At 38.6% G+C, this 27,155-nt stretch overlaps 1 protein-coding gene across 1 annotated transcript in view; it reads right to left on the bottom strand.

Annotated features, from left to right (window-relative positions):
* The window catches only part of CTNNA3 (catenin alpha 3), a 1,581,444-nt gene that overhangs the window by 721,179 nt on the left and 833,110 nt on the right, over window positions 1-27,155 (bottom strand). Inside the window, exons 8-9 of the mRNA XM_065894569.1 lie at window positions 18,704-18,784; window positions 3,472-3,624 (exon numbers count right to left, since the gene is read on the bottom strand). Of these exons, the coding sequence (XP_065750641.1) occupies window positions 3,472-3,624; window positions 18,704-18,784 (234 nt within the window). The remainder of the gene's footprint in view (window positions 1-3,471; window positions 3,625-18,703; window positions 18,785-27,155) is intronic.

The raw sequence follows: 27,155 nt of genomic DNA, 5'->3' as shown, positions 1-27,155 counted from the left end.
AACAGCATGGACTTTTTCTGATAGGAAAAGATCTGATAGGAATTCTTTAAAAATAGACTTTTTTTTTCCCACTTATGTCTTACTTCAACAAGTTCACTTTTAGATTTTAAATTTCTCTGACAAACATAGTTGAGGTATCAAAACCCAAACACACTGAAAATAGCTTTTTCTTGAAGTCATTTAGTATCGAATCTGCGCTGCTATGTCAAATAACCCAGCTTGGGAATAAGATGGGTATATGTGCTTGTCTGTGTAGGGGGGGGGTGGTTAGGAAAAGGGACGTGTAAGACTGGTAACCAATCCATCCATACAAAGTGAACTCACAACGTCCTCTGAAACTGATATATTTTAGTTCTCTTATTTCCTCAGACTCTGCCCCAGACACTTCTATCTCAATGTTTGTAGTAAATTAATGATGATTTTCTCTCTTGCTTTGGTTAGACAGCTCCTTTCAAAAAAGAATTTTCCTGGGACATAAATGCAGCCTTCTTTTTTTTCCTTCTTGATATATATAAACAACCTAGTGTTTGAGCAGTATACTTAAAAACCATTTTCATTTTCTCCTATGTCTATATCTCTTAGAGAGCTAGGAGTCTTTCAACTGTAACAAGTATTTCTCAGATCTTAAAATTTTAGAAACTGGTAGTGACCTTAGACATTATCTTGTTTAACCTTCACTTTACAGCTAAAGCAAATGAAGCCCTAAGAAGAGACGTGTGAATTAAAGGTGGCCACAAATACTCTGCTGCTCCTTCCAGTGAGACGTGGAGTCTCCTGCTGCCTCTTCTCTCCTTGTGCTTGGGCAGGCTCTGTGGTTGCTTTGATCAATAAAGTACAGCGGAAGCTGTACTCTGCCAATTGCTGGGCCCAGGCCTTAAGAGAATGTCAGCTCTACTTCCTGTTTCTGGCTTGCTCTTGGGACTTCTCATCTCAGAACTCAGAAACTACGCTCTGAGAAGCTGAAGCCACGTGGAAAGGCCATGTATTTATTGGCTGGTGCTCCAGTTGACAACCACAGCTAAGCTCCCCGCTGACAGCTAGCATGCGCTTTCAATCATGTGAATGTACCATCTTGCTTGTCTAGCCAAATCAAACCTTTGAAGGGTTCCATCCCCAGCCAGTATTTGACAACCAGCACATGAAAGAGACCCTACATGAGAACTGCCCAGCTCTGCTCAGTCAACCTGCAGATCAGTAAGAGAATAACAAATGATTATTCTAAGCACTAAGTTTGGGGATGGTTTGTTAACTAGTAAAAGCTTACTGGAACTGAAGACAAGTTTCTAAGTAATATCAGAGTGAGAACTGGAAGACTCCAAAGCCAGCATAATCTCATTATAATGTGTTAAGGGAACCAAGAGTTAAATAAGACCCATTCTCAGTCCCCTAGTAGCTCAAAATTCCAAAATCTGTTATTGTTTCATATTCACATGAACTACAGAATTTTCAAAATCCTTAAACATTTAAAATAGATTCTTAGAGCTCTATCTACATAGCAATAAACTGTCATTTGGTAATAAAATAAGGTAGTATTCTCAAGTGTTTCTGGAAGGCAGTGCCTTACTAATAAGCATCATGAAAGAAAGAGAACTTTAGATAAATTGATTTGGGGAAATTCTGACTTAAAGAGAATTCTTTATATCTGGATTTTTCAGATACGTAAAATCTCCAAGAGGAGAAATAGAACTTTTTCCCCAAAATCGTGGGATCAAGGAATCCTTTATTGAGCACCTCATGAGATTTATGTTTCATTAGAAACTAAACTGAAAAATAGGAATAAGGATCCAACGTTATTAGCACAAACCAACTTTTACTTTCAGAATATTTCACCAAAAAGTTATTTTCATAATTTGGTGTTCCTTCAGCTTAGAAAACACATTTCTAGACAAAAGATTTATGATATTCAGGAGCCACACTTAGGTGCCTTTAATGACCTGCTCCTCTGTTCTGCTCTTTTAACTTTTAACATTTTCCTTTGGGAATAGTTGCTAAATATTCGAGGAATGAGTACAAGAAGGAATAAATAAAACTAGATAAGTAATAAATAGCTGAATTAATTATTTAAACATGGTAAACCCGGAAATCAGCTTCGACTCTCATTAGCTTGTTTTAGGTTTTGTATTTTTATTTCCACATAAGGCCAATGGGAATTACATCAGCTGCCCTGTCTCACAGAGTTCTTGGCAAGTTCAAAGATTTCAAAGTTGTAGGTGGGGCAGTTTCAGGGCTGAAATTATATCTTAGTAATCATCTATCTAGCCACTCTTATTTTCTAGACGTGAAGACTGGGACCCAGCGGAAGTGCTAGCTACTTCGGAAACTTCCTTCCCAGTTGATCCACATTAAAGATGTTGGAAAAGTCCTCTACTTTAGTAAACGTCGTATAGAACGTTTACTATACAACATTTCTAATGCAAGTGGGGACTATTTCTAACACAAGTTTTACAAGCAATTTGGCCCCCCAAATACATATTTCATCACAGAATTCATGGCCTATATAGGAAGGTGTGGCAGTCAAAACATTTAATAATCAGCATAGCACAGGCATAGAACATTTAATAATCAGCATAGCACATAGCACTGACAATGAGTACTGACACAAGCCATAAACAACTGATAGAGTCACACTGATGGGTACCAGCAGTGTATCGCTCTAGTACAAGGATCTGGTCAACCACATGTTCCCCTTCCTTCCAGTACTCCTGGACTTACGAGTACTGTCACTTTACTGGGGTTAGGAATTCTTCCATTCAGGCTTTCTCTTATACCGTGGTTGTATTATTGATGTCCATAAGACAGTAAATTCCACTACCTGTCTTCTAGGAATAGCCCAGCACTTCATAGCTCCTTCAGCAATATGGCCCCCCTACCCCCCAAATCATGGGGCATTTCCATGTTTCCAGTTTCCAAGCAGGAGAAAATTACAGTTTTATCATCTCCTCTTGCCTCTACTGGGACATGGACAAATCCACTATCCCTACTTAATTATTCTGTGTTTCTCTATCCCTGTATACCCTACATTCATGTCCTATAGTCATGTTTCATAGTTGAATATGATTTGAAAGGCTGAAGGAGTAACAACCATGAAAAGATGGGAGAGAAACAATAAAGTGGCATGAGAGAAAGCATCTAATACTTTTAAGTTAGAATAGGAAGAAAGTATTTGTAAGGATAAAACCTGTGTTTAAGCAGGTTTGTGTATGTGTGTGTGTAGCTCTGAAAAAAATACACATTAAGAAAATATATCGATCATATTTTCATAATTCTTTCTAAATAACTTGCTCCTTTTCCAAGCCATTGAGGGATAGTTTATACAATTTGACATACATACCTTCATAGTACTTTGGCCCAACTCTGCTTCATTTGCTATAAGTGGACAAAAGTTTTTATTTGAATCCAATTCAGCTATAAATGCAGAATGAGAGCCCTATTCTCCTGGACTTAGAGTAGTTACAGTTCTAGCACACTCACCTCTACAAGCCTGCTGGTGTGTTCACGAAATATCGCAGCATATTCTTTTATTTCCTTTTCCCGGCCATTCTTGGCAGCTTCAATGAGAACCAAAAGTGGGACTGTCGTATCCAAAAAGGAGTCTGACACATGATCTATAATAGCCTTACGGAGCTGAGGAGAAATAAAAAATTCAGTTGTTTTTTTTTTTTTCCAAGAAATAGTTCTTGTTATTTCCTATTTTTACAATCTCAGTAATTACAAAATTTCTTTTTTATGTATTTTTGCACAGTCTCTAAAATCATAATATTTAAGACTGTATGAATGTCACTTACAATGCTAAAGCAAGCTAAATATCCAAGAAAAAAAATCATCGAGCAATAGCTCTCTTGCTCTCAAAAATGACTCTCTTTTTTCCTAAATTGTACTTAGCCCAGAGGTCAGATTATAAGTGATAGTACTGTACTTTTCCCTCAAAGAAATTGCACTATTGTAATGTTTATGCATGTGTACAAACAACATTGTACATCATGTATTTTCATAATTACAAAAGTATAAAATGTTTTCTACTTTGTTGGAAGAACTCATGATAAATTTTGATTAGCTGAACTGTAGACTTCATGGTAATTAAACCAAGTTAGATCACTGATTATGCCAGTGGGTAACAGATTAATAGAGCAAGGAGAATAGAAAATGAGTTTGATGTCCAATTTTCTCCATTTGCATTAACTGTTCTTGCCCTCACACCTTAAGTTATTAAACAAGTATAACATTCTACTACAATTAGTTCTTTTAAATTAGATTATGTGTAAGCTTATAAATGACAATCAGGCAATTACTCTACTCAGCAGATATTTTATGAAATTTAAAACTGAGTTGGAAAATTAATGCATTGTATTTATATAATATTGAGTCCTTAAAGATCACAGTATCTTGAAATGTTTCATTAACAATGTCAGTGATTACGAATGGCTCCAAAGTTTTTGGTCAACGCCCTCAATTTAATAATCTCTGTAATAAAGATATGACTAGGTATCAGACAGGGAATTTGTAACTTGCCTTCTGTGAAAATTATATTTTAGAATATTTTTTAAAACCAGCAGACACTTACTCTAGTTTTGGATTACATTAGAATTAATATATTTTCAAGGGGTTAAATGATGTAGCTACATGAAAAAAAAAAGCACTGTCTCTCTTCCTATAACAATTGTAGGATAATAAATCCATAATAATTATAGGTTTGGGGGAGAAAAATACCTTTGTCTAAGACAGTGGAGCTTTCTCAGAAGAACTGTGAAATTTTTATGGCTATCAACAATTTCACAAAGGCAGTAGGAAGATCCCCAAGGAAAGATTCTGCTTAGCCTGCAGAACCGCAAATCACTAATGGCAACTAATTAACATTTACTGAGCATTTACTTGGACAGGGTGTAGAGTGCTACGTGTTTACAAGGCAAGGGGTAGACCTTGAGTGAATGAACTGTTTGATGTCCATAAAGAGTGGACCAGGGAAGTCAGGCAAGAGATCATAAGTTAGGAGTTGTGCTGGGAAATGCAAGTTGTGTTAGTTCCACGTACATGAGAGAAAAGTAGAAGAAATCTCTCAGAAGGGGAGCTGTTGCCAATGACCATCCCTCCCCTTTATCCTTTTCTTCCTTCATTTGTAACCAGGACATATAGAAGGGAGGCTAAGAGGAGATTTACACTAGAGATATGTGGCTGAAAGCCAGCATACACATGGGAGGTAATTCAAGCCAAGGAGGTGAAGAGAATCATATAGAGGAAGATGCACAGTGAGATGTCCAAGAATAAAATCTTAAAAAATATTACCACTTATGGTAGTCGTGCAGATGGAGAGTAGGACCTAAAAAGAGGCTGAGATGATGGCCAAGAAACAAAGAGAGGAAATGACCCAACAGCTGAAAGGGAAACTTTCAAATAAACCTCTGTATCAATGCTCTTCAAATGAACTTATCCTACCAAACACAATTATAACACCCACATTATGGATGTGTTGAATCTTCTTTTCTGTGTATTTGATTTCATACAATTCAACAAGTATTTCTGAACACCATTTCCTTACATTTCTACCAAGAGCTAGGTATTGTGAAAAATGTCAGGTTGGAAACACATGGTCCCTTATAATCCTCCAGAATCACAAGTATCTAGTGTGACTGGAATGTGATGGTAGAGAAAAGATTGAAATAGAGTCTCATTAGGCACAATGGAAATAGTGAAAGGTATTTCAGGTAAAAGAACAAAATTCAGACAAAAAGATTAAAAGATGACAGAAGGAAATGGCCAGAAATCGGTGACTTGTGTTAGACATGAGTGATACGCTTAAGAGATAGCAAACCATCAGCAGGCACAGAAATATCCTTCCCTTTGAAAGCATCTTCAACCCATGCAAACAAACAGCACAATCAATGCAACCAACCCACAGTTTTCTCACCAGATTCTCTCTCTTACTGATTCCTGATCATTTACCATTACATTCATAGCTATGATTACAGGCTACATTAGAGGCCTTTGGTACTTTACATGTCATCCACTGGACCAGTCTCTGATTTCAAGTGTTGCTGGGGGGTGGGGACAGTTCCACATCCTCCAAAGACATCCCAAGCATTCCATGCTTCTTTTTGTTATTCTTTCTCAGGGCCTGCTCCAAGTCTCTGTGAGATTCTCAGCTCAAGCACAAACAGCCTCAAAGTTCTAGAGAGTCAATACTACTGGGAGCAACCCTCAACCAATGGGTACGGGAGCTACTGGATAAAATTCCCAGCTTCCATCTATTGGTCAGACAATTCTGGGAGGCATTCCGTCACTTCTCAGAGGTCCTTAAGCAACTGTTGCCTATAGTGATGACCTCAATCGCGTATCCTTTCCTCCTTCCCTGCCTGTTCTCTTATGCTTGATATTCTTTTACACTTGCTTCTTGGAAGTGCCTCTCAAATAAATAACCTGAATAAAGGCCCCAGTCTCAGGATCTGTTTTCAGGGGAATCCAATATAGACACATTTATCTGGTGTTAGTGCTGTTTGTTCGCGTAGCAAGTAATAGGCTCTGATGTCTTACATAAACTACCCATTGGTGATCACACTTTGCCACTTCTGCTTTGCACACCACTGGGTTTAATTCTGCTATCTCCTGTATTATGGCTGACCATGAAAGAGGAAATATGAGATGAGACCATAAATGAACATAGGGACAAAATACGGAAGACCCCGAATGCCATGCTAAGTAATTTCCTTTGTATGTTCTGACATATTCATATGGCATTTTTTTCATTTCAATTGTACATTACCACTGATGAAAGTGGTTTGGGATCTCAGATAAAATATTTCTCTACAGTGGAATTCCAAAAGTGACGGCTGTATGTGCAAACTGTAACAAAGACCTGCCCACCCTCTAACCACCACCAAATAAAGGAATAGAAAAAATGAAACTGTGTGTGAAAGAGGAATGGAAAGAAGAGAAAGTGTTTTAGAAAAGAATCACCCTCAGGGAAGTATAAAACTTATATTTGTGTATTATTAATGCCATTTTAATTTTAAGTCAAAGAGCAAAATGTGACTTTCAAAACTCAATTAACTAATAGGAACTAAATCACCTAATAATTAATTCAGCATACACCTACTGTGTCAATTTAATGAGATGTGTATCTTATGGATACTTAATATTATTTGATGACAAGAATGAGGAGAAGGAGGTACAAGAACCTAAACACATTTTTCTGAGTGTGGCACCGGTACTACCAACATGGAAAAGAGATGAGTACAGCAACTCAGCAGCTAAAGAATCAATCAAACTGTTGTGTTTCTTTGTTTGTTTTCACCAGAATCCTATTTTATTTGACATACCTTAAGTCTTTACTATGGCCTTTAGGAAATAGACAATTATTTCTCAATATATATAAAAATTTTAACCTGCCTTTAGTGAAATCAAATATCTGTTTCACTCTGCATAATTCAGTAGAAATGGAATATATCTGATTGTTTGAGTTTTGTAATGAAGTAAAGAAGGTTTAAAATCTTCCTTATTAAGAATTTTAATATGCGTGCAGTTCTCAAATAAATGAGAAAAGAGATTAAAGGAACAAGAAAATTGAAATTCTGAAAACATGTAAAATAAATAATCAGGAAGAAAAAAATTTATAATAGTAAAATCAGTGTATTACACACTAGAAGTTCTGAAGGTGAATAGGTCATTATCCCTGGCCCCTGGCACAGTGGTTACAAATTTGGGCTGGGTTTAGATGGATGGACCTGTGCTGAAACCTTGGCTCTACCAGTTAGCTGGGTAATGTTCAGTAAATTGACTCACCTGAGAGGTTCAGATAGTCATGGCATTATTTCTTGCTCCAGGGATAAAAATCAATAATGTAAGGACTACAGTGGGTAGAAAACATTTGCTAAATGAGAGATGTTGTCATAACTATCATTTTAAGGATTTAAAATCCAGTGTGAAGAAAAATCCACTAGAGAAGAAAAAGACAAGCAGTATATGATTACTGCTATAATACAACTACCAATGCTATAAGCACTCCAGGAAGAAAAAGAATAAGTCCAGCTGATAAAAATGGCAAAGGTTTCATGGGAGAAATAGCATTTATGTTAGTCTTGAACTTCCTCAGTCACTTAGGGGTTGGGTAGGGAGAGTAAGGGAAATAGGAAAGGCACCACATTGAACAAGCCATATATACAAAGACGCATGTGTATCCGGAAGTGAGTATGGAAGTGGTGGGAAATTTGGTGAATAGCAAGTAGACTCTAGCCAGAGAACAGGTTAGTGTGCTGGTGTGAAGCAGGAAGAACTGAGGAAGAAAGTGAAAGGAGAAGGAACGTTAAGAATTATGAGGACTGACAGGAGACCTTCAGAATGGCAGAGGAGTAAAACGTGGAGATCACCTTCCTCCATCTACACGTGGAACAACTCCTACAGAACACCTACTGAACGCTGGAAGAAGACCTCAGACTTCCCAAAAGGCAAGAAACTCCCCACGTACCTGGGTAGGGCAAAAGAAAAAACAGAGACAAAAGAATAGGGATGGGAGCTTCCGGGAAGATGGCGGAAGAGTAAGACGCGAAGATCACCTTCCTCACCACAGATACACCAGAAATACATGCACACGTGGAACAACTCCTACAGAACACCCACTGAACGCTGGCAGAAGACCTCAGACCTCCCAAAAGACAAGAAACCCCCCACGTACGTGGGTAGGGCAAAACAAAAAAGAATAAACAGGGACAAAAGGATAGGGACGGGGCCGGCACCAGTGGGATGGAGCTGTGAAGGAGGAAAAGTTTCCACACACTAGGAAGCCCCTTCGCGGGCAGAGACTGCAGGTGGCGGAGGGGGGAAGCTTCGGAGCCGCGGAGGATAGCGCAGCAACAGGGGTGCAGAGGGAAAAGCGGGGAGAGATTTCCGCACAGAGGATCGGTGCCGACCGGCGCTCACCAGCCCGAGAGGCTTGTCTGCTCACCCGCCGGGGCGGGCGGGGCCTGGAGTTGAGGCTCGGGCTTCGGTCTGAGCGCTGGGAGAGGACTGGGGCTGGCGGCGTGAACATAGCCTGTAGGGGGTTAGTGCGCCACGGCTAGCTGGGAGGGAGTCCGGGGAAAAGTCTGGACCTGCCGAAGAGGCAAGAGACTTTTTCTTCCCTCTTTGTTTCCTGGTGCGCTAGAAGAGGGGATTAACAGCGCTGCTTAAAGTATCTCCAGAGACGGGCTGTGAACCGCGCCTAAAAGCACGGACCACAGAGACGGGCATGAGACGCTAAGGCTGCTGCTGCGACCACCAAGAAGCCTGTGTGCCAGCACAGGTCACTGTCCACACCCCGCTTCCGGGGAGCCTGTGCAGCCCGCCACTGCCAGGGTCCCGGGATCCAGGGGCAATTTACCCCAGAGAACGCACGGCGCACCTCAGGCTGGTGCAACGTCAAGTCCGAATAAGCTGCTCCTTTAACCCCGTCCTGTCTGAGCGAAGGACAGACGCCCTCCAGCGACCTACACGCAGAGGCGGGGCCAAATCCAAAGCTGAACCCTGGGAGCTGTGAGAACAAAGAAGAGAAAGGGAAATCTCTCCTAGCAGCCTCAGAAGCAGCGGATTAAAGCTCCACAATCAACTTCATGTGCCCTGCATCTGTGGAATACATGAATAGACAACGAATCATCCCAAATTGAGGAGTTGGACTTTGAGAGCAAGATTTATGATTTTTTCCCCTTTTCCTCTTTTTGTGAGTGTGTATATGTATGCTTCTGTGTGAGAATTTGTCTGTATAGCTTTGCTTCCACCATTTCTCCTATCCATTTATGTTTTAAAGAATTTTTTTGCTTTTTTCTTATTTTTTTATTTTAATAAATGTATTATATGTTATCTTACTTTATCTTCTTTCTTTTTTTCCTTCCCTCCTTCCTTCCTCCCTCCCTCCTTTCTTTACTTCTTTCTTTCTTTCTACTTCTACTAATTCTTTCTTTCTACTTTTTCTCCCTTTTATTCTGAGCCGTGTGGATGAAAGGCTGTTGGTGCTCCAGCCAGGAGTCAGGGCTGTGCGTCTGAGGTGGGAGAGCCAACTTCAGGACACTGGTCCACAAGAGGCCTCCCAGCTCCACATAATATTAAACGGTGGAAATCTCCCAGAGACCTCCATCTCAACACCAGCACCCAGCTTCACTCAACGACCAGCAAGCTACAGTGCTGGACATCCTATGCCAAACAACTAGCAAGACAGGAACACAACCCCACCCATTAGCAAAGAGGCTGCCTAAAATCATAATAAGTCCACAGACACCCCAAAACACACCACCAGACGTGGACCTGCCCACCAGAAAGACAAGATCCAGCCTCATCCACCAGAACACAGGCACTAGTCCCCTCCACCAGGAAGCCTACACAACCCACTGAACCAACCTTAGCCACTGGGGACAGACACCAAAAACAACGGGAACTACGAACCTGCAGCCTGCAAAAAGGAGACCCCAAACACAGTAAGATAAGCAAAATGAGAAGACAGAAAAACACACAGCAGATGAAGGAGCAAGATAAAAACCCACCAGACCTAACAAATGAAAAGGAAATAGGCAGTCTACCTGAAAAAGAATTCAGAATAATGATAGTGAAGATGATCCAAAATCTTGGAAATAGAATAAATACAAGAAACATTTAACAAGGACCTAGAAGAACTAAAGATGAAACAAACAATGATGAACAACACAATAAAGGAAATGAAAAATACTCTAGATGGGATCAATAGCAGAATAACTGAGGCAGAAAAACGGGTAAGTGACCTGGAAGATAAAATAGTGGAAACAACTACTGCAGAGCAGGATAAAGAAAAAAAAATGAAAAGAACTGAGGACAGTCTCAGAGACCTCTGGGACAACATAAAACGCACCAACATTCGAATTATAGGGGTTCCAGAAGAAGAAGAGAAAAAGAAAAGGACTGAGAAAATATTTGAAGAGATTATAGTTGAAAACTTCCCTAATATGGGAAAGGAAATAGTTAATCAAGTCCAGGAAGCACAGAAAGTCCCATACAGGATAAATCCAAGGAGAAATATGCCAAGACACATATTAATCAAACTGTCAAAAATTAAATACAAAGAAAGCATATTAAAAGCAGCAAGGGAAAAACAACAAATAACACACAAGGGAATCCCCACACGGTTAACAGCTGATCTTTCAGCAGAAACTCTGCAAGCCAGAAGGGAGTGGCTGTACATATTTAAAGTGATGAAGGAGAAAAACCTGCAACTAAGATTACTCTACCCAGCAAGGATCTCATTCAGATTTGATGGAGAAATTAAAACCTTTACAGACAAGCAAAAGCTGAGAGAGTTCAGCACCACCAAACCATCTTTACAACAACTGCTAAAGGAACTTCTCTAGGCAAGAAACACACGAGAAGGAAAAGACCTACAATAACGAACCCAAAACAACTACAAAAATAGGAATAGGAACATACATACCGATAATTACCTTAAATGTAAATGGACTAAATGCTCCCACCAAAAGACACAGATTAACTGAATGGATACAAAAACAAGACCCATATATTTGCTGTCTACAAGAGACCCACTTCAGACCTAGAGACACATACAGACTGAAAGTAATGGGATAGAAAAAGGTATTTCATGCAAATGGAAACCAAAAGAAAGCTGGAGTAGCAATTCTCGTATCAGACTAAATAGACTTTAAAATAAAGACTATTACAAGAGACAAAGAAGGACACTACATAATGATCAAGGGATCGATGCAAGAAGAAGATATAACAATTGTAAATACTTATGAACCCAACATAGGAGCACCTCAATACATAAGGCAAATACTAACAGCCATAAAAGGGAAAATTGACAGTAACACATTCATAGTAGGGGACTTTAACACCCCACTTTCACCAATGGACAGATCATCCAAAATGAAAATAAATAAGGAAACACAAGCTTTAAATGATACATTAAACAAGATGGACTTAATTGATATTTATAGGACATTCCATCCAAAAACAACAGAATACACATTTTTTTCAAGTGCTCATGGAACATTCTCCAGGATAGATCATATCTTGAGTCACAAATCAAGTCTTGGTAAATTTAAGAAAACTGAAATTGTATCAAGTATCTTTTCCGACCACAACGCTATGAGACTAGATATCAATTACAGGAAAAGATCTGTAAAAAATACAGACACGTGGAGGCTAAACATACACTACTTAATAACTAAGTGATCACTGAAGAAATCAAAGAGGAAATTAAAAAATACCTAAAAACAAATGACAATGGAGACACAACGACCCAAAATCTATGGCATGCAGCAAAAGCAGTTCTAAGAGGGAAGTTTATAGCAATACAATCCTACCTCAAGAAACAGGAAACATCTCGAACAAACAACCTAACCTTGCACCTAAAGCAATTAGAGAAAGAAGAACAGAAAAACCTCAAAGTTAGCTGAAGGAAAGAAATCATAAAAATCAGATCATAAATAAATGAAAAAGAAATGAAGGAAATGATAGCAAAGATCAATAAAACTAAAAGCTGGTTCTTTGAGATGATAAACAAAATTGATAAACCATTAGCCAGACTCATCAAGAAAAAAAGGGAGCAGATTCAAATCAATAGAATTAGAAATGAAAAAGGAGAAGTAACAACTGACACGGCAGAAATACAAAAGATCATGAGAGATTACTACAAGGAACTCTATGCCAATAAAATGGACAACCTGGAAGAAATGGACAAATTCTTAGAAATGCACAACCTGCCGAGACTGAACCAGGAAGAAGTAGAAAATATGAACAGACCAATCACAAGCCCTGAAAGTGAAACTGTGATTAAAAATCTTCCAACAAACAAAAGCCCAGGAACAGATGGCTTCACAGGCGAATCCTATCAAACATTTAGAGAAGGGCTTCCCTGGTGGCACAGTGGTTGAGAGTCCGCCTGCCGATGCAGGGGACACGGGTTCCTGCCCTGGTCTGGGAAGATCCCACAGGCCGCAGAACGGCTAGGTCCGTGAGCCATGGCCTCTAAGCCTGCACGTCCCGAGCCTGTGCTCCGCAACGGGAGAGACCACAACAGTGAGAGGCCCGTGTACCGGAAAAAAAAAAAAAAAAAAAAAAAAATCATTTAGAGAAGAGCTAACACCTATCCTTCTCAAACTCTTCCAGAAAATAGCAGAGGGAGGAACACTCCCAAACTCATTCTATGAGGCCACCATCACCCTGATACCAAAACCAGACAAAGATGTCACAAAGAAAACTACAGGCCAATATCACTGATGAACATAGATGCATAAATCTTCAACAAAATACTAGCAAACAGCATCCAACAGCACATTAAAAGGATCATACACCATGATCAAGTGGGGTTTATCCCAGAAATGCAAGGATTCTTTACACAAATCACTAAATGTGATAAACCATATTAACAAACTGAAGGAGAAAAACCATATGATCATCTCAATAGATGCAGAAAAGCTTTTGACTGAATTCAACACCCATTTATGATAAAAACCCTCCAGAAAATAGGCATAGAGAGAACATACCTCAACATAATAAAGGCCATATATGACAAACCCACAGCCAACTTCGTTCTCAATGGTGAAAAACTGAAACCATTTCCATTAAGATCAGGAACAAGACAAGGTTGTCCACTGTCACCACTATTATTCAACATAGTTTTGGAAGTTTTAGTCATAGCAATCAGAGAAGAAAACGAAAGGAATCCAAATTGGAAAAGAAGAAGTAAAGCTGTCACTGTTTGCAGATGACATGATACTATACACAGAGAATCCTAAAGATGCTACCAGAAAACTACTAGAGCTAATCAATGAATTTGGTAAAGTAACAGGATACAAAATTAATGCACAGAAATCTCTTGCATTCCTATACACTAATGATGAAAAATCAGAGAGAGAAATTAAGTAAACACTCCCATTTACCTTTGCAACAAAAAGAATATAATACCTAGGAATAAACCTACCTATGTAGACAAAAGACCTGTATGCAGAAAACTATAAGACACTGACGAAACAAATGAAAGATGATACACACAGATGGAGAGCTATACCATGCTCTTGGATTGGAAGAATAAATATTGTGAAAATGACTATGCTACCCAAAGCAATCTACAGATTCAATGCAATCCCTGTCAAACTACCAATGGCATTTTTCACAGAACTAGGACAAAAAAATTTCACAATTTGTATTGAAACACAAAAGATCCCGAATAGCCAAAGCAATCTTGAGAAAGAAATACGGAGCTGCAAGAATCAGGCTCCCTAACTTCAGAATATACTACAAACCTACAGTAATCAAGACAGTATGGTACTGGCACAGAGACAGAAATATAGATCAATGGAACAGCACAGGAAGCCCAGAGATAAACCCACACACAGATGGTCACCTTATTTTTGATAAAGGAGGCAAGACTAAAGAATGGAGAAAAGACAGCCTCTTCAATAAGTGGTGCTAGGAAAACTGGACAGCTACATGTAAAAGAATGAAATTAGAACACTCCCTAACATCATTCACAAAAGTAAACTCAAAATGGATTAAAGACCTAATTGTAAGGCCAGACACTATCAAACTCTTAGAGGAAAACATAAGAAGAACACTCTATGACATAAATCACAGCAAGATCCTTTTTGACCCACCTCCCAGAGAAATTGAAATAAAAACAAATATAAACAAATGGGACCTAATGAAACTTAAAAGCTTTTGCACAGCAAAGGAAATCATAAACAAGACAAAAAGACAACCCTCAGAATGGGAGAAAATATTTGCAAATGAAGCAACTGACAAAGGATTAATCTCCAAAATTTACAAGCAGCTCATGCAGCTCATTATTAAAAAAACAAATAACCCAATCCAAAACTGGGCAGAAGACCTAAATAGACATTTCTCCAAAAAAGATATACAGATTGCCAACAAACACATGAAAGGATGCTCAACGTCACTAATCATTAGAGAAATGCAAAGCAAAACAACAATGAGGTATCACTTCACACCAGTCAGAATGGCCATCATAAAAAATCTACAAACAATAAATGCTGGAGAGGGTGTGGAGAAAAGGGAATCCTCTTGCACTGTTGGTGGGAATGTAAATTGATACAGCCACTGTGGAGAACAGTATGGAGGTTCCTTATAAAACTACAAATAGAACTACCATATGACCCAGCAATCCCACTACTGGGCATATACCCTGAGAAAACCATAATTCAAAAAGAGTTGTGTACCGCAATGCTCACTGCAGCTGTATTTACAATAGCCAGGACATGGAAGCAACCTAAGTGTCCATCGACAGATGAATGGATAAAGAAGATGTGGCACATATATACAATGGACTATTACTCAGCCATAAAAAGAAACGAAATTGAGTTATCTGTAGCGAGGTAGAGGGGCCCAGAACCTGTCATACAGAGTGAAGTAAGTCAGAAAGAGAAAAACAAATACCATATGCTTACACATATATATGGAATCTAAAAAAAAGAAAATTAGTTTCTGAAGAACCTAGGGGTAGAACAGGAATAAAGACTCAGACGTAGAGAATGGACTTGAGGACACGGGGAGGGGGAAGGGTAAGCTGGGACAAACTGAGAGAGTGGCATGGACTTATATATACTACGAAATGTAAAATAGCTAGTGGGAAGCAGCCACATAGAACAGGGAGATCAGCTCTGTGCTTTGTAACCACCTAGAGGGGTGGGATAGGGAGGGTGGGAGGGAGACGCAAGTGGGAGGAGATATCGGGATATATGTATATGTGTAACTGATTCACTTTGTTATAAAGCAGAGACTAAGACACCATCGTAAAGCAATTATATCCAATAAAGGTGTTAAAAAAATAAATAAATTTTATAGCAAAACTAAAAAAAAAAAGAAGAAAAATTATGAGGATTAAGTTGGTGCCAAATTATAGAAATTCTGGAACACAAGGCCAAGGACTTTTGTCTTTGCTCTCTAGTGCAACAAGCAATGAAATCACAGAGCAAGAAAAGACAAATTGTTTATTTGAAATAAAAAAACAGTAAATCTCCTGTAGGACATTCATGTTATTACCCCAAAATGTATAATTTTCTTTTTCCGAGCTATGTTTAAGAAATCTATCTCATTCCTCACAGATGAAGTCCATTGATTCTCTGAGCTAAAATGTTTCTGTGCTGCCAATGGACAGGCCATGGGTAAGCAAAGGAATTAAGATGAATGAGCAGGGAGACAGGCTTTGTTTGTTTGTTTTTTTCCTACTAAAAACAAGCAAACAAACACAGATCTAGAACAAGAAAAGAACATTAAATATTCCAATGAAAAACACTGTAAGGATAGGGACTTTCTCCTTCCTCTGTAAAAAGTACAGTATATACAGGATGCTCAAAACAGACTGCTTAATAAATTTTGCAAGAAGAGGTGGAGATGACTCATGTTGTTTAAACTAGTTTGTATTATTGCCACAAGCATAAACATCAGGATGGAAAATTAAGTTCTTGGGAAGGCAAGTGAGGATACTGAGAACAAATCAAAGCAACTACCTCAACTCACACCGAAGACCATGGATGTCTCCCAAGACAGCTCCTAACAATCCCATCTTCCCATATACACATGCCACTCTTCCCATAAGAGATAGTGCTTTCACTTCCTCCTGTTGACCTGGAGCAGGGTTTGTAGTATGCTGATCTATAGAATGCAGAGGCAAAAGCATCCTAGTGACTTTGGAGCTCAGGCACTAAGAAAGCCTGTCAACTTCCATCTCTCCTTTCTTGGAGCCTTGAACCAATGTGTAAGAAATCCAGGCTCCCCTGACAGAGAGAAAAGCCACATGAATGGGGGCCTTAGGGGATTAGACACCACATGGAGAGAAAGAAAAAGAAGAACTGAGGCCTCAAATACTAAGCCCTGAACCCAGACACCATTTGAACTACCTACGAGACCACAAGTGAAAATACTACAGAAATGGACTAACAGCCCCACCTGCACCCCAGCCAACCTATGGAATCATGAAACAGTAAAATGGTTGCTATTGTTTATAGTGGTTTGTTAAGCAGCAGTACTTAACCAAAAAAATGAAGATGTGACCTGTGAAACCACAGGGAATGTTCATAACTCTGGAACACAGTAGTTCTCTAGGAGCTAGAAACATCCTCTTACTACGAAGAAAAGTATTAGTAACCCCCTTGCTGTTTCTCTGTCTCACTGATGATGTGAGGTGGAAATCAGAGTAGGATTGCAAGATGAAATACAAGATTCTTGGTTGAATTTGGATTTCAGATCAACGCAACTATATTTTATACTTAATTATGTTCCCATGCAATATTTGTTCGCTGTTAATCTGTAATTCAAATTTAACTGGTCATCCTGTACTTTGATTTGCTAAATCTGGTAATCCTACACACAAAGGATTGCTTTAACTTTTTTTTAAGAAAAATAATTATTCCAAAAGCTTTGGAGGTCTAAATGTACATCAGGTCTTTGTGCATAACTTTGTTGAAGGGAATCTAGAGGGATGAGACCAGAATAAAAGACACAGTTGTTAACAGCTCATAGTAACAACTTTTCCAAGTCCGGGGAGGAGCAGATGGGGTAGAAATACTGAAGAAGGTAGAGAATGAAAGTAGTACAACTAACAGGGAGGACAGTCCTGAGGGTGAGAGTTCCTGAAGTGGGTGTAGGTTATGAGTGGATGTAGGTTCAGTCCCCCTCCTCCTTAGGTGGGTCACCTCACTACACTAACCTGCTTTCTCATCTGCATCATAAGACAGGTTGTGCTAAGTTCCTTCCAACTCTTACATTCCATGATTTTAAGTGCTGACAGTAGAAATAGAATTCCCATTAAGGCCATAAAGTTGAGAAATTGGAATTTTCCCAGCCTTCAAAATTGTGCTTTTACACAGCTATTATTACCTGGCTGGGGATCCCTATTTATTCCACTTCCAAATCTACTTCTGAATTAAAAGATTGCTCAGGCCATTTTACTAAATCTTCCCATTAAACTACAATAATAATACAAATAAACTAATAATAATATATTGCATTAATAGTTTATGGTTGAAAAGTTTTTGCCCCACTTTTATGTGTTGATAGTGACCAAGTTAAAGCTGTACATGAAAAAGAACTCCGGTTATTAAACAGTGGAAAGGAATGGAAAGCAAAGGTCTTTGAAAATAGCTAAATCTTCATATTTCTGGAGGAAAAAATTTCAACTTGTGGCATAACACTAGACTTCTAAATTATTTAATGAAATCCTTTCTAATCCTATGTTCCTGATGACCTAAGGTTAAAAGTAGCCTTAACTTAAACAGAAACTAAATTTTGAAGCATCCTGGCAAGAGTTAGAAGGGGAAATTGGTAGGGTCTCTGAATTGCTAGCTGTTCGCTCTAAGCATTTGGATAATAAACTCAGTTTTTAATGTAATAGAATCAATTTACCAACATTCTCTAAAACTTTACTATGTACCAGGCACTCAGAGGCATTTCAGCCCTATCGTGTATTATTAATTCCATTTTACAGGTTCAGAGAGGCTCAGAAAGGTGCAATCTGTTCCTGAGGTCACACAGATGATGATGGCAGGGCCAGCATTTGAATGTAACTCTGCCTAATATTAAGTCCCTTTCTTCTATCTTACGTTTGCCACAAAAACAGCTGAGGTACGTAAATGTGGAAAGTATATATTTATTGTTCTTGTTTTGTGTTCTAAATTAATTTAAAAAGAAGAAAAAAAGGTTCCTTTTGCTTGGTGTTTGTCTCCACGTTTCTCTCCTCACTCACCTGTCTGCGAAGGTCTCTTGTCTTCTTGCACATGTTTTCTATTGCAATATTCAAGGTATTACTCCTTTCCTTTTTTCCAGTCTGCAAGGGAGAAAAAAAAAGTGGCATAAGCAATGGTATCAAATTACTCTTTATCACTCAGCAATTTGCTCTCTAAATTTCCTGAAAATAACAGCTTGAAAATTCAAGAATAGGTCTCAAAACTGCTATGATATTGCATATGATTCATGAGTACTTCACTTAAGAGTAAGTCAAATGCTGATTAAAGTTCACATTATTTTCTTCTTTAAGCTTTTGTAATATTTATGATATAGTGCTGGGCTGCATTCAGTATGGCAGTAGGCAGAGCATTATCTCCAAGAAACCCTGATCTTCACTCTTTACAAGTCGACTCTTTAACCACTAAGCATGCAATTAGCTTAAAAGCATTAGATGCCCAATTTGTCAACTTCTGTGGGAGTTTCTGAAGTCATTTTCATGGTGTATTGTGTAAGTTATGCAGAGCCATATTGGAGCTTTGCTAACACTAAATAAAATATGCAGTGCAAATTCATACAATTTGCAAAAGTTGACCACAATTTTAGCTGACAATATTCCAAGAACAAATTGTTTCAAGTAAAAACTGGACGCTGTTTTTGGCTCTTTGAGATAATTTGTTCAACACCTTTAAGCAGAACAGTTCTCTCTGTTATATCCTTAACCTAAATCTTTAGGCTATTAATCACACTGAGAGTCACCTTGGTTGGTATTTTCTACATATTACTTTTGTGGGAGACAACTGAATTGAATCTAATCATACTTTTTCAGTGATACCTTATATAAAAGAGATTGAAAAAAATCATTACGCGATTCACCTCCAGGAATATTGCTACCATTTAAAATAATAAACTGAAAGAGCTCTTTAGAGGAGAACTTGAAAATCAGGAAGGCAAGTTTTAAGCAGCTGATACCTGAGGGAGTTTATAGCATGGACTCTGTGAAGAGGGACACTGAAACAAAGTATAGACCATTAGGCAGCATGCCATACACTACTCCCAATGGCTAAACTCACACATAAATCCATACCTTCAAGTGGAAAGACTCCTTTATAAGAAATTCAAGACCATCTATTCTCTATCCTAATCTATGTTTTTAGTCCTATCTTCTGCCACCTCTTCTCAAGTACTGTCCTTTACAGTAACAATATTTCTATACATTTCTATCTCTTCTCCCAAGTTCTTACATATAATGTACCTTTGACTACAGCAAGTGTCTCCCAAAATAACTCCCTATTAAAATCCTACCTGTTTCTCAATGGTTTCCATGCAGAGTTATCCCCAACAACTCTGCTCAGAAGTAAACCCTCACCTCTCCTTTTCCAATAGCATTTTGAAAATTTCCTAAAATGCTCATTTAGTTTCGTACACGCTCATCACCTTTACGATATTGTTAAAATCCTGATGTTGGCAAGTATATCTTAATTTTTTTTATTCCTGAAAGTAACATGTATAGAACTTATTAAATAGTGTTGACTAGTTTATAAGTGAACAACTTGATTCAAAACACAGGATAGTTTTACTAAGAACCTACTAGATTCTGGAAGAGATTTTAGCATCTGCTCAAGGCACTGCTAAATCATCTACTAGCTGAGGTTGTTGGTACCCACCTAAACTTCAGTTAGACCTAGTTTTTCTCAGCAGTAGCATTAATGATATTTATGATTGGAAAGTCACCATCATCTGAGCCCATTCTGTACACGGCAAGATGTGTGGCATCCAGGGACCCCTGTCTACTAAATTCCAATAACAATGCCCAGGCACTATGAGAGACAAAAATTGACCCCATGCATCTCCAGATACCTCCTAAGGGGAAACACAGTAGAGGGCTATTAAGTCCTTTACCACATTTTCTTTTTGAGAGTGAGTGTGCAGTGTGTGCATGATGGAGACTGTGTCTGGTGAAGGAAGTAGGGAGAAGAGGAAGTGAGGAATAGGAAAGAGAAATAAAATTCTGAATGTCATGGTAATAAAACAATGGTAGCAATTACTCGGATTGCCACTGATACACAACGGGCTGTACGACAGGTTCTCATTTTACCTAAAGAATCTATCCCTTATTCTCCAGTTTAAGGCACTGGTAGCTCTTGGTTTTCTCTTTCCACTTCGCAAAAGCAGAGATAGTTCAAAGGAGGCAGGAGTAGGACAGACAAAAAGACACTTCCCACCCCCAACACACACAAAGCATCAGGAATAATATGAAAGACTTCTGTTGCGTTGGTCGTAAAACCTCAATAGTTTCTGTGATGTGATTCATCAAACAACTAAAAGATGTCAACCTTCGCAGAGCTAACAGCAATGGCACAGAAAACTTTAATAAAGGATGACAGGGGGTGACAGCATGAAGAGATTAAATAAGGACTATAAAGATGATTTCCTAATTTCTACACAGAGCTTCACCCTAGTTTAAAAGGTTTCATTGGGTCAAAGACATTTTGTTCTCCAGGTAATAAAAGAAAGTCACTATCATTTCAAGAAGTATAGTTTTCCCTTCTCTCTTCCCTGCCTCTCCGCTTCCCTTCCCCACCTTTCTTTTTTTTTTCAGCCCCAGAGTTTTACTGGGTCCTTGCTCTATTTATCCAGATGTATTTGGCTCAGTCAAGCCATTTTATGCCTTTTTATTACTTTCGCATGGCATAAAAATAAATAAAGCAAGGAGAAATAGCCCCATCCTGCTTAAAAGCCCTCATTACTTCTGTTTTCAAAGCCTTAACAAATCATCAAGCAATGAGCTAGGACTGAAGGTGAATTCTGTGTGCTGAGGTAGGGGACAAAAAGGGCAGGATATTAAAACATAACCACAGATAACAGTCAGAACCTGCCTACATTTGCTCAGAAGAGAAGATGCTCCTCAAAGGAAGCCTTAACAGAAGCCATCATTAGGTCAGCATAGCCCTGCTAATGGAAAAGGTACCACTTACAGTAAAGGGCGGGGGCAAAAAAACTCAGAAAACACGGTACAGATCATTACCGCATAGGGAAAGCAATCACATTCTTCATCAGTAAATAAACTGCCAGGAAAGGCTATATTGAAAAGAACAGTTCTGAGTATAGACTTCATTCAATGAAATCTCATTAAAATTATTATTGAATATTATAAAAACTGTCCCAATGTGATCTAGACTTATAATCTCAACTATGAGTCTTCCCATGAATTCTGCCTCACCATTGCTCCCATATAACTATCACAGTTAACGGCACTCTCTCATGTGGTTCCCTAAAGCTGCCCACACGTTTGGAAAAAGTCACTTTATAAATAAACTCTTCTTGAGTTATCTGAATTTGAGTGTTCCATCTGTTTCCTGCTGGGACCCTGCTGGATAACTTTCTAATACTGGGCTGTCCAATATGATAGCTACTGGTCATATGTGGCTATTCAAATTTAAATGTAAATTAATTAAAATTAAACATTAAAAATTCAATTCCTCAGTTTCTTAAAGTGAGCAATGGCCACATGTGTCTAGTGGCTGCTATACTGTACAGCACAGATACAGAATACTTATCTCAGAAAGATGGATTAAACAGCACTGTTCTAAAACATATCTTTGTTTATTCAAATGTCTAATGAGTTCCTACTTTTACATAAGTCACCTTTTATTTGAGAATAAAATAATGAGCAAGAAAAAAACAAAATCCCAACCCTCAAGATGTTTAGTAAAGAAAATCGAGATCTAATTCTGTCCCTTTTTTGTTCTGAAAATCTTCACTCTATTCCCATTGCTAATGGAATTAAGAACAAACTCTTGATCATAGTGTTCAAGGCCCCACAGGATCTACCCCCATATTTACTCATCAAACATTAATGAGATACCTTAATGGATCTTTTATTTTTTAGGCTATACAATCACAACTTGGGAACTCACAACAGGTGAGTGACAGACAGATCTTTATTTCAAACACATCAGTCTGGCTGGAGTCTGCACAATGTATTTGAGGAGATTGAGAACAGAGACATGCCAAAGAGTTAGACAGTTCCAGCAACAGCCCACAGGAGAGATGAAAAGTGTGAAAATTCATGCAATGGCAGTCATGAAACCAAGCAGGACCCTGTGGGGCTCCTGGGCACAGAAGCTTTTCTGTGTCCCCTGTTTCTTGTTTCCAGGGGATAGATTCCAGCCTCCATGAGCTGCCCTGATTTCCCAAGGGCAGATTCAAACAGTTGCTAATCAGGGAAGGGATGTGATGCAGAGACAAGGGAGGAGCAGTCAAGAAACAATAGTGCAGCCTTGGGGCAGGGCCCTGGTTCCCTCTCAAGGGATACATATAACATCTTTCAGCTCTTCTGCAGAACTAAAACCCCTACCAAAGGGAAGATGTTCCGCAGAGAAGGTCACAGTTTGATAACCCAGAGAAACTCATCAGGAGACCACCTGAGGCCAGATTAAAGGAACCAGAGAAGCTCGTGAGGAGACCATGTGAGGCCAGATTAAAGGAGTGCAGGCCCTGCACACACCCTGATCCTTAGCAGCAACTCTGCCCTTGGACCATTGCTATAAACCTCCTCACCAAATCCCTCTGGGTTGGGACACACGGTTTTGAGAGGCACAAGCCCACTGTGGCCCCCTTAGCCTGGCCAAGCAATAAAGCTCTTCATTTCTACTCCACCCAAAACTCTGTCTCCAAGATTAGATTCAGCACTGGTGCACAGAGGCTGAGTTTTCAGCATCAGTCAGGATGAAGATGATAGACTTAAGGACTCTGAATGAGTAATCTGGGTAGGATGACACTGACAGATGTTGGCGGGTGAAGAAGAGAGAAAAATCTCTCTCACTAGACTTTACAGTCCTTGAGGGAGAGAAACTTTGCACATGTAATTTATCCCTCATAGCGTCCAGCACAGTGCTTTGCACATAGTAGGAGCTCAGAAGTTATTTGTTGAATAAATAGAGGAAAGAAAGATTGGATAATCTTTGGCAAATCTCATAACATTTCTAGACCTTATTTTTCACACCCATAAAATGAAGATTTGCCCCAAATTGTTCCCATATTTCTAACTCATAATCTATGAAAGGGCCATGTTCTCTTTTAAAAATTATAGAATAATCTGTTACTTTTATTGTACAATATCTTGCATAAACAGCTGTTAAAAATGTGTTGGAAACATTCATCCATAATATAAATCTGCGTTGGTACAAATAAAAGAAGACTTTTGAACTAGGAAGGCCACGATGCTGACCTTACAAAAACTAGGAAGTCTCAAATACTAAGGCATGAGGTTTAAAGCAAATGAAAATTTATCTAATTCACAGTCAAAACAAAATGTTACCAGGGCAGAGAGGAGCTCTGTATGGAGTTTAAAAAGCAAGAAAAAAAATGTTTTTGTTGTTATTTTGTTATGTTTTCTTTTTGTTTTTGTTTTTTAAATGTGTGCCATTTTATTCAACCTTTTAAAATGACACAGTTCCCTTTAAATGGGAAATCTTTATTTCATGGTAAATATGAATTATGATGCCCTTAAATTAGTTCCTCTCTACAGAAATAGCTTTAAAAATATTTTATGTTTAACACACAGCAGAGGCACAGATTCTAGTCCACATTTTTCAGGCATGAAAGACATACAAATAGACGAACATAAATGAAAAATGAATGATCTTCTAGACTGCCACTGTACTGAGTGGCATGTCAGGAAAACTTCTTAACATGGTATCCTAGAAAATCTTTCTGAATCAAGGTCTGTGCTATGAAAGTGAAATTAAGATAAACAAAAAATTAACTCTGAGATTTGAAATAAGGTTTTTAAAAATCAGTTTATAAGAACAGAATGATTTAGCTAACAAGGGAAATAGGTTGAAGATTTCAAGTGTCTTGAACTTTCATATCTTTTGGGAAAGTACAATGCCACCCCAAGCAGCTGCCTGCTGGGGTAGAACCGGAAGTCAGTGAGTGGGAACCAACTTTGTCCATTGTCTGCCACAGCTAAGTATTTTACAGGTATCTCCTCAAACGCCATTCGCCATAACTCTTCACACATTTGCGCATGAAGACACTGAAGCTCAGTAAGTTTAAATCCTTACCCCAGGAGGAAACATAGTAAGTGGTAGGATCAAACTGAACTGAGTCTAGTCTCATACTTTATCTACCATACTTGAATGAGCAGTAACTTAAACCCAAATTAATGTTTTATATAAGTTTATATCTTAAAAATAATGAGCAGAGTAGCATAGAAGTTTGTGGAGTCAGTTAAAATTGTTTGAATCTGTGGCTTGATGGCTTTGTGTCCTTGGACAATTAATCTCTCAAAGTTTTAGATTCCTTACCAATAAAAGGAAGATAATATAGCAATTATATCAGAGGGTTACTGTAAGAAATAAAGAGATGAAGGATGTACAAGTTACAGCAAACAGTAAGGGCTCAAGACATGTCAGCAGTTATTACTGTACTTATCAAGAATGGCACCATTGTTACTGACACTTGCATTTCCTCAACTACACCAGCCAGCTGATTTCCCTATGCTTTTCAAAACACTAAACCATTATCTTGGAATGCCCTAATCAGTTCTCTTTCAACAGGAAATCTCTTAATTCGTAACTCAAATTCAGTCCAAGCACCTCAGTCATCTTCTCTGACTCTCCTCAATCTAAACGGCACAATAAAAAAAATAACACATAAAAATAAAAACCCCTCTCATCTCTTTTTCCACTAATTTCTCCACATATTTTAATTATAGTACCTGTGAAACTTCTTGTCATCTTTTATTTACACTCTGACTCATCTTTTAAATTGCCAAGTCTGTAATCTTAGTATCTACTCAGTGTTTGGCACTCAGTTAATGGCTGTGGATGAAATACATAGCTGGAAAAATGGTTAACCACATTCTTATTATAGTAAATAATAATCAATAGTTTTATTAATAAATAGTTTTATCTTTTTTTTTAAGTAATTAACAATCATCCTGTTAGTTGTCAAATATTTTATTCAATCAGTGTTTTTGTTCAAAGACTATTACCATTACTCCTTACAAGAAGGTACAACATAAACTTGGTGTGAGGATGAAACTCATATGTGGATCAGAAAATGGGAGTTTTGAAATAAGCAACCTGTGTGACCTTAACTCAGTGGAACCCCCTCTCTTGTCCTTATTCTTCACATCTGTAAAAGAAGGCCATGAGGGGCTTCCCTGGTGACGCAGTGGTTGAGAATCTGCCTGCTAATGCAGGGGACACGGGTTTGAGCCCTGGTCTGGGAGGATCCCACATGCCGCGGAGCAACTAGGCCCGTGAGCCACAACTACTAAGCCTGTGCGTCTGGAGCTTGTGCTCTGCAACAAGAGAGGCCGCGATAGAGGCCTGCACACCACGATGAAGAGTGGCCCCCACTTGCCACAACTAGAGAAAGCCCTTGCACAGAAACGAAGACGCAACACAGCAAAAATAAATTAATTAATTAAAAAAAAAAAAAAAAAAAAAAAGAAGGCCATGAGACTAAATGATCTTCCAGAGTCCCTCCCAGCTCTTGGAACAAGAGGTGCTAGAGTTCTCTGTTGATATATAGTCTAGTAAGTGTCTAGTCAAGCACTGAGAACATGACACTGCAGCCTGGTGCACGTGTTCTCAGACCAGAGATGCCTATGCCAGATCCCATGATTTCAACAGATATACCCCAAGCACGACAGAAACATCTGTGGGTTTGCACTGCAATAACATCCAAATTGTTTTACTGGTGATGTTCCTCACCTCTAAATCTCAGAGATGGATATAAACCACGGCCTTCTCCTTTAACGATGTTGCCCTGGAAAATCAGTCATACATATATGCAAGCACAGAAGCAAAGATCCACTCCAGTAACCAACAGGTAACTTTGCAAGTGACTGGAAGAGTCAGGAGTAACCTGATACTTTTTTTTCGAAAATCACTGGCCCTTTCACTCACTGTTCTCACTTCACGCTGTTTTGTGATAACTTGTCTCAATCCCCGCCTCCCATTTTTCCTCTTGCTGCTAGCGTTTATTGTCCTCCACTCAAGCCCAGCAAACTCTGGAACTGACACTGTTCTTAATAAAAAGAAATTGAAAAGATAGAGTTTATTCATTTCAGTGATTCAGCATTCACCTAAATTTGCTGTGACCCCTGCTCGAATGGGTTTCAGATCTTGCCAGCTCCTAGGTCAGTGACTATTCCTATAAGTCACACTACGGTTACTATTAAATAAATGGAGTATGTTCAAAATTGAAGGTTTTACTTAGGTTCAGAGTAGAATCCAAGGATATTGTATACATTAAAGGTACCTAAATGCATGTCTCAGGTTCATGCAGTGAAAATACAAAATACAGATAATCAAGGTATTTAACCATATTTCCATCTTTTATGTTAATTTTTTTGTCATTTCTTTTATAAAGTGATGGCTTGGTTATTTAATGGTAACATAACATTTTTATTTGACATAGCAAAATAACAGAAAACCTTCTGTCAGTCTCACAGG

The sequence above is a fragment of the Phocoena phocoena genome, chromosome 16, assembly GCF_963924675.1.
Source record: "Phocoena phocoena chromosome 16, mPhoPho1.1, whole genome shotgun sequence".
Lineage (NCBI taxonomy): Eukaryota > Metazoa > Chordata > Mammalia > Artiodactyla > Phocoenidae > Phocoena > Phocoena phocoena.
This window is presented reverse-complemented; position numbering and strand designations above follow the sequence as displayed.